The sequence below is a fragment of the Macaca nemestrina genome, chromosome 5 (genome assembly GCF_043159975.1).
Source record: "Macaca nemestrina isolate mMacNem1 chromosome 5, mMacNem.hap1, whole genome shotgun sequence".
Classification (NCBI taxonomy): Eukaryota; Metazoa; Chordata; class Mammalia; order Primates; family Cercopithecidae; genus Macaca; species Macaca nemestrina.
Window position 1 is genome coordinate 150038230 of NC_092129.1, and position 8800 is coordinate 150047029.

The 8800-nt window shown below is 42.1% G+C and overlaps 1 protein-coding gene across 1 annotated transcript; it reads left to right on the top strand.

Annotated features, from left to right (window-relative positions):
* Positions 1–530: 530 nt before the first annotated feature.
* On the top strand, positions 531–6117 carry LOC105474417 (HLA class II histocompatibility antigen, DO beta chain). The gene is made up of 6 exons (XM_011729029.2): positions 531–692; positions 2246–2515; positions 2958–3239; positions 3725–3835; positions 4089–4120; positions 4309–6117. Exons 1-6 carry the CDS (start codon positions 602–604, stop codon positions 4342–4344), a joined length of 822 nt encoding a protein of 273 aa, XP_011727331.2. The 5' UTR covers positions 531–601; the 3' UTR covers positions 4345–6117.
* The last annotated feature ends 2683 nt before the right edge of the window (positions 6118–8800 follow it).

An 8800-nucleotide genomic window follows, 5' to 3' on the forward strand; every position in this document is an offset into this window, starting at 1 on the left:
TTCCGTAGTTTTTTTTTTTTTTTAATTTATTTTATTTTTTTGTGGTCCTTTTTGGCTTATAGGAAACCGTACTCTCCAAATGTTCTCTATGTCTTCTGTTTCTTCTCTGATAATCCCTTTACTAAATCCTCTTGAGGCATATGCTTCAGAATGGTTAATTTACATACTCTTAATTCCTTCTTAATTTATACACTGCCTGTTGGCAATGTCAACACCCCATAGGGAGGGAGGCCTATTGGTCAGAACAGGCCAGGGAATAGAAGAATACATAATAAACAGTCTGCTTAGTTCTTCTAGGGCCCCATAATGTGTCGAATATATATTTTTACTTCTTCTCCCAGCCCATTTTTAATATACCTAAATTACTATCAGTGATTCTGCAGGCAAACAATGGTTGAGTGGTACGACACAACTTTGTGAAAGTATCCTACCCAGTACCTGATGATGCAAAACTCTTCTATCTTGATTGGTTGTCAATCCGAGGAGTTTCCAATCCTGGGGAAGCCAGAAAAACACCTGTTTATACTCTTAATGAGTACTTTTTGAAACCATTCTGAAGAGGCTGACGATTTTACTATCTCATTTTTTTGCTTTCTCCAGAATGGGTTCTGGGTGGGTCCCCTGGGTGGTGGCTCTGCTAGTGAATCTGACCAGACTGGATTCCTCCATGACTCAAGGCACAGACTCTCCAGGTAAGAACACAGCAATTATTTTTTTCCAGTGCTTATGCAAGAATTGGCATGGGGGAGTGATGCCTTTCCTTATAAGTCCAGGCCACAGATCAGACTGGAAGTGGCTTTTGGTTTCAAAGAGCAGTGTTCTGCCCTTTGGCCGAAAAGTACTTCTTCCCTCTTTGCATGGGATGGACTTCATATACCACAGCCACCTATTAAAGAGGGGTAGGGAGGCAGAAAGAGGGAAACATTGTGTTTTGTTTAGGGTCCTTATTGTGTATATCAACCTCAGTCAGAGACTGGGCGTGTTCAAGGCCTTGGCCTGGGTTCGAGCCTGCTAGGAAAAACCTGCAGTTGGCTGAGTCACAAAGGCATTCTGTGATTTTTCGGTCAGGACACGGAAAGAAACCTCAGTTGGGGTATATGTGGACAAATGAAACTGGAAACCAAGGTTGCTCCTTCTGTCATTTATTAAGCCACTATTATATGGTCAGAATTGTACTAAACAGTTTTGAGAAGTAAGAGAAGTTGAATAGCATACATTGTCTTTGTCCTCAGGCTACCAGGTACAAGTTACTTGTCACTGTTATTTTTCTAGCACAGGTGACAGACGATACAACCATGAAGCAATGTGAGACTATGAAAGCACATATTAATGAGCAGAAACAGGATGTAATGTGCTAAGAACAGAATCCATTTTGCATGTTAGTTTCATTAAATACAAAACAGGAACAAACCTGGCCGGGGGAGATCATCATTCTTAGAGAAGAGAAACCGCCCTGAGTCTATAATGTCCATTAAACAATACAACTGAAAAAAAAAAATCAGCACAGATTTTAAATGATGATGAAAAATTCATATTTCCCCCTCTGGTTTAGACTACTAGAGGAAATAGAGAAGAATATACATGCTGAGAAACTGCAGGCTGTAACTTCATCTGACATTAGGTACTGAGTGAGGGATAAGTGGGGTTCACCCAGGAAGGTCATTCTTATGGCTCAGTTCAGAGTTGGAGGAGGCCTCTGAACTTAGGAATGAAAGTGAATTTACAACCCAACATTAATAGCAATTATCCTTCAAGTCTTGACTTAGATGCAGTTTCTTCGGGAAGTCCTTCCTGACTTACCTACATTATTAACCCCATTTGAATTTCCTTTTTATTGCAGTTGTTGCTGTTAAGTGCATAGAATTGGTTTAATTTTACCCAGTGAGTTCACAGCACATTGTAATTATTGGCAGTAGTACAAGACTCTCTCTTCTCTTCCCTTGCCTCCATTCTCATTCTCTCCCCTCCCTAGAGAATCCATTCTAAACATGTCTGGTATGTCTCTAAGTAGGAGAGCGGCCTTTAGAAATATGTAGCATTATTTCCCTTTATGTAATTTTAAAATTTAGTAAATATCATTGTGTGTTGAATCACATTCTGTTTCTTTTCTCACTTGACACTGTGCTTTTTGAGCATTCTGAGGTCAAAGGCCTCCTCTTAGATCCATGTGGTCTGATGTAATTTACCAGGCATGGGTTTTCCCAGAGGAGGGGGCTGGTTCATGGTCCCTGTTTTGGTTTTCCAGAAGATTTTGTGATTCAGGCAAAGGCTGACTGTTACTTCACCAACGGGACAGAAAAGGTGCAGTTTGTGGTCAGATTCATCTTTAACTTGGAGGAGTACGTACGTTTCGACAGTGATGTTGGGATGTTTGTGGCATTGACGAAGCTGGGGCAGCCAGATGCTGAGCAGTGGAACCGCCGGCTGGATCTCCTGGAGAGGAGCAGAGAGGCCGTGGATGGAGTCTGTAGACACAACTACAGACTGGGCGCACCCTTCACTGTGGGGAGAAAAGGTGAGCTGGAAGGTGAGGTCTGGCGGGGCTCAGGAATGTCCCCCATGTGAACCTGGCCACGGCTCTTCTTCCTTGTAAGCAATTTTCTGCTTTAGGATAAATGGTTGTCTGTATAGATGTCCTGGCCCCAGCTGTGATGCATTATCCTCACAAGTCAGCCACTGTGATCTTTGTCTGAGACCCCCAAGTTTCTCAGGGACTTCGAGGGCTAGTGTACTCTCAAAGAGAAGCAGTAATCGTGGGAGTACCTCAGAAAGTCTAAATCCTCCTGGCAGACACTGACATACCCCGTTACTGAGCCTGGGGACTGGGACTTGCCCATACTTTGTGTTTGCCTGGGTGATCTGGGAAAGAGATTGACATAGTGATGGTCCCTAAATAATCTCCTGTCCTAGCTTGGTGGTTTTCTTCCACGATGTCTCATTTTTCTCTCCCTTCCTAGTGCAACCAGAGGTGACAGTGTACCCAGAGAGGACCGCACTCCTGCACCAGCATAATCTGCTGCACTGCTCTGTGACGGGCTTCTATCCAGGGGACATCAAGATCAGGTGGTTCCTGAATGGGCAGGAGGAGAGAGCTGGGGTCATGTCCACTGGCCTTATCGGGAATGGAGACTGGACCTTTCAGACTGTGGTGATGCTAGAAATGACTCCTGAACTTGGAGATGTCTACACCTGCCTTGTCCATCACTCCAGCCTACTGAGCCCCGTTTCTGTGGAGTGGAGTGAGAATTAGTTTCTAGTACTCTCTGGGCCTGACTCAGGACTATACTGACTCAATACAGAGCCTGTGTCACTTCTGCATTTATCTTGGTCACAGCATGAATTATTCTTTCCCTTGATCTGAGACAGTCACAGAAACCGGAGTCCTTGGGTTAGGGTGGGAGAAAACATGGTAGATATCTATCCTCATATCTTCCAAGAAACGAGGAGGTCTAATCACCTCATTATGTGCTTCCAACCCTATGAACTCGTGTCCTCCAATTCTTTGGTCTTAGTATTCAAGAGGCATTCTTATGGGCTGTAAGAATTAGTAACAGATGGCTGGTAACTCCATGGGTGCCAACTTTGGTTTCAAAGAACCATTTTAAAATTTATTTATTTTTCTCTAGCTAGCATTGGATTTGGTGTCTAGTACAGATTCTGGGATTTCAAGAAGATGCTTTAAATATTGGGATGTTTTTACTAATTTAAGACCTGTTTTCCATAGGAGTTCAGTCTGAATATTCTTGGAGAAAGATGCTGAGTGGCATTGCAGCCTTCCTACTTGGGCTAATCTTCCTTCTGATGGGAATCATCATCCAGCTTAGGGCTCAGAAAGGTAATGAGCCTGTGAGGAGTGCCCTGCCGCCTGTCCCAGACCTTCCCCACTCCCACCTTCCCTAACGTCAATGATCTGAGGCAAGGAAAGCTGATTGTACCTCTCAGGGATCACTGGGATAATTTTTTTCGGAAGCTAGAAACAGAGGATAAGCAGGAAGAGTGCTGACATTGCCTGTCATTTGTTCTTCCCTCAGGATAATCATATTGGGTCCTAATTGGGGCAATCCATTCTTTTCTCGATTTCTTTCCAGGATATGTGAGGACACAGATGTCTGGTGATGAGGTAATATCTCTTTTTCCTTGTCTTTGAGCGGCAGATCATTCTCCCGGTTCTTTGGCCAGAAGGAGATGCCATGGGGGTAGGGAGGAGTAAGGCTGGTGCTGTCTGGACGGGACTGTCCCCTGAGTCTCTGGAACGGCTGTGGGGAGTGGTGAGGCTGCCTGCTGAGACCCTCATCACTGTTCCTCCAGGTCTCAAGAGCTGTTCTGCTCCCTCAGCCATGCTGAGGTCCTCACTGAAGCTTCTCTTCCCGGAGCCTGAAGTAGTGATGAGTAGTCTGGGCCCTGGGCGAGGTAAAGGACATCCATGAGGTCAATGTTCTGGGAATAACCCTCTTCCCTGATCCTTGGAGGAGCCTAAACTGATTCTGGAGCTCTGTGTTCTGAGATCATGCATCTCCCACGCATCTGCCCTTCTCCCTTCTACATGTATATCATTAATCCCCATTGCCAAGGACACTGTCCAGAAACTCCCCTAAGACCTTACTCCTTCCAGCCCCAAATCATTTACTTTTCTGTGGTCCAGCCGTATTCCTATAAATCATGATCTCCAAAGCTTTCTGTCTTCCAACTGCAGTCTCCACAGTCTTCAGAAGACAAATGCTCAGGTAGTCACTGTTTCCTTTTCACTGTTTTTTAAAAACCTTTTTGTTGTCAAATAAAATGGAGATACAAAAAATGTACAGTTTAGTGAATGATTGAAAGAAAACCCCTGTAATCAAGTCCAGGAGCAGGACTTTGCCAGCTCCAGCAGAAGTCCCTGTGTACGTCAGGCCAATCAAAGCCTCTCCCTCCCCTCAAAAGTGACCGTACGCTGACTTTATTGTGACCTCTTTCTTGTCTTCGTAGTCTATTCCCCCAGCGATGTGTTCCTGGGCGCCACAGCTTAGTTGTCTTTTACGTCTCTTGTACTTCACTGGTTTCTCCCCCATCAATCTTTTTTCCCCCTTATGATTAATCTGTTGAAAAGCTCGAGCCATTTGACCTGTAGAGTCTCCCACACTCTGGACTGTGCTGGCTGCGTACACACGGTGCGGTGTAACACGTCCTCTGCCCTCTGGGCCTCCTGCAAATTGGCATCTGGATGCAGAGCCTGGATCAGTCTCTGGTTCGATCTTTTCCTTTGGAAAATCTGTACGCGGTGTTGTGGACTTTCACCATGAGACACGTAATTTCCAGCTGTTTCTTTTTGTGATGTTATCAACCATTGATACTAATTGCTTAGTCTGTTAATTTATTGGGGATTGCTGAATGGTGATATTCTGTCATTTTTTTCTTCATTTATATGCTTTATTAATGCTACAAAAAGGCAGTTCCCTTCATTTACTAGTGGGCTACTCAGTGGCACAGTGGAAAGGCAGGATCAGTGTTTGACTCTCCTTTTATTTACCAATTTTCAAATTAACAAATTGGTTTCCCACTACTAATAAAATCTATAGATGGCCAATCAGGTTTTACTTTTCATTCTTAAAATAATTATAAACAGAAGGATTTAAATGTTTGATAGGTTTTACTCTATTGCAATTTTTATGCTTGTTAAAGCTTATTGCTATATTTTTGGTGAGTGAAAACTTCTTCAAGTGGCTAATAATGAAACTGAATTCTTTTGACACAAAGTTCTTTTGATAATTTCTTTGTTATCTGGGATGACAAGATGTTTCTGGTTCATCCTGTTCATGTCTTGCCCAGACCTGGAGGCAGCCATTTTTCCAGAAATCCCTGGTTTAGTTTAGTGGGAAATTACATTTAAGACTATAATCCAGCGTTAGGGTGTTTTGTGCTGGCGTCACCTCAAAAGTGGCGTCAAGGGAGTTGCCACAAGGAAGTGCCTCAAACCATCCTTAGATGGTGTGGGTTAAGACTCAGAAAGAAGCGCTAAATGCCAGGGTGATCAGTCCAAAGTATTTATTCGGGGAATTTACCTTCAGAGGGCTTTACGAGTCCTCGCAGACAACAAGAGAAAAGGGATGTTCTGCCTAGGTATGTCTGCAGCGAGGGGTTCAGCGTTGGAGTTTATATGAAGGTTTAGGGAATCTGGCTCAGGGCTGGGACAAAGTTTGTGTTTAGAGTAACAACCTAAATACTTTTATCAGTGCCTGGGTGTGTTCAAGGCCTTGGCTTGGGTTCGAGCCTGCTGGGAAAAACCTGCAGTTAGCTGGGTCACAGAGGCATTCTGTGATTTTTTGGTCAGGACATGGAAAGAAAGCAGGGAGAGGGGCAGTGGGGGAGCCTAAATAGATAGGAGTGGTCATTGTGTCTGGCCTGATCAATGGAAATAAAACATTTATACATGTATACATTTTTAAAAAATCAGTTGTCTGGGCATGGTGGCTCATACCTGTAATCCCAGCACTTTGGGAGACCGAGGCAGGTGAATCATGAGGTCAAGAGATTGAGAACATCCTGGGCAACACGGTGAAACCCCATCTCTACTAAAAATACAAAAATTATCCAGGTGTGGTGGCAGGTGCTTGTAGTCCCAGCTACTCGGGAGGCTGAGGCAGGAGAATCGCTTGAACCTGGGAGGCGTAGGTTACAGTGAGCCAAGATCGTGCCACTGCACTCCAGCCTGGTGACAGAGCAATACTCCGTCCAAAAAAAAAAAAAAAAAATCAGTCTTTTCTATATTAAATCTGCATCTCCTTTCTTTTATACCAAGAACTCTGGTTTCCAAGGACACGGGGAATGTCCATACTTATTTGCTTTTCCTGGGTTAACATAGACAGCAGTCTAAGGATAATAACACTCATACTAAAACCACCAAAATCGCTACTGAAAAAGGTTGAAATTCTTTTTACCTACTCTTTCCCTGTTACCTGTGTTCTCCCTTTTTACCTATGTTCTCCCCCCATTTCTAATTGAACTATATCTATCCTAATTGATCCTGTACCACTGCATAGACTACTTGCTCCCTTATTAGTCTTAGTTCTGTGAGTAGAGAGATGTTTAACGCTCACCATCATTCCTTATGTGGATATCCCTGTCATGTGGTGGTTTTCAAGGTGTGGTCCGTGGATCCCTGGAGGTCCCTGGGACCCTTCAAGGGGCCTATGAAGTCAAGCTATTTTTGTAATAATACTAAGATGTTATTTGCCTTTTTCACTGTATTATTTACATAGTGGTACAGAAATCTATGGTGGTCACGTGAAAGTGTTAGTGCCTGAGCACAAATCAAGGCGGTGACACCAAGCTGTACAGGTAGTCATGTTCTTCACTGCCATAAGCTTACGGTAAAACAAACAAACAAACAAACAAACAAACAAACAAAAAGCAAAAGCCAGTGACCTTGATGAAGCAATAAAATCATTGGTTTACTACGTTTTAAACTTCAAGCACACACCTGTTTAATAGTTAGTGTGAGAAAATAGGCAGCATTTCTGGTGCATAGTGATGGAAAGGCAGTTGTCCTATGGAAAAGCTATTGTGTAATTGCATGAGTTGTGAGTGAAGTTAAACATTTTTTTTTTAAGTGGGTCATCATTTTTCTTGAAAGAATGACTGAAAGGCACACTGTGATTATTCAGACTTGGGTATTTGGTAGAAATTTTCTCAAAAATGAACAAAATGAACCTATCCCATCAAAGAAAATAATATTGACAGTGGAAATTGGAATTTCAAGAGAAAATTAAAATTTTGGAAAACTTATGTGTGCCACAGCTTCTCACTACTTAAATATTTTTCTGAGCATGGTGGTGATATTAACAAATATGGTTTAAAAATATTTTAATAAAATATGTCAACACTTTAAAGATCTGCATAACCCTGTGAACCAATAATTTACAAATAATCAATGCATGATATTGCAAAGTCATGCATAGAGGAAAAGATCCATTTAAAGATAGACTAGTGAATTTTAACATAACAGAATATGAAAAGTTAATTGATAAGGTTTCAGATTCCACACAGCAACTAACCTGTAAGAATCTGCCATTTCTTGAGTTTTGGTGTCTTATCAAGGAAGAACAGTTACAATAGCTGAAATGGCTATTGAAACTTTCCTTCTTTTTCCAACTGTGTATCAGAGTGAGGCCAGATTTTTTTCTTGTAGTTTAGCCAAAACAACATATTGTTACAGCTTGAATGTAGAAGAATATATAACCAAGTTAGCTTTATTAAGCCAGACATTAAAGAGATTTTTACAAATGTAGAATAATTCCTTTTTTTCACTATTTTTTTTGTGCTGGAAAAGACAGCTATTTTCCATAAAAGTATGTTGTTTATGTTAACCTGTAATGGGTTTGTCATTGTTATTTAATAACAAATAAACAAATTAATATAAATGTCACTTTATATGACCCACGTAAACTAAAGTTTCTTGGTGTTCTCAACAATTTTATGAATAAAAAGGAATCCTGATCCAAAAGACTTATAAACTACTGATGTAGTCATCATGACTGTTTGAAACTATTTCTGCTAGGTGCCTCAGGAAGGCTTAGGAAAGTATCTTAGTTTATATGAACTGCTATAACAAACTACCAGAGACTGGGTGGCTTAAAAACAGCAGAAATGTATTTTTCACAGTTGTGGAGGCTGGAGGTCTGAGATCAGTGTGTCAGCCTGGCAGGGATCTGGTGAAGGCCTGCTGGCAGCATCTTCTCACTAAGACCTCACGTGACAGAAGGAAAGGCAGCTCTCTGGAGTCTCCCTTATAAGGGCCCTAATCCCATTCATAAGGGCTGCACCC

Coding starts and splice junctions, on each gene's coding strand:
- LOC105474417 (XM_011729029.2), top strand. CDS start 602: ATGGGTTCTGGGTGGGTCCCCTGGGTGGTGGCTCTGCTAGTGAATCTG. Junction 693..2,245: donor TCAAGGCACAGACTCTCCAG/GTAAGAACACAG, acceptor TTGGTTTTCCAG/AAGATTTTGTGATTCAGGCA. Junction 3,240..3,724: donor CCCCGTTTCTGTGGAGTGGA/GTGAGAATTAGT, acceptor TGTTTTCCATAG/GAGTTCAGTCTGAATATTCT.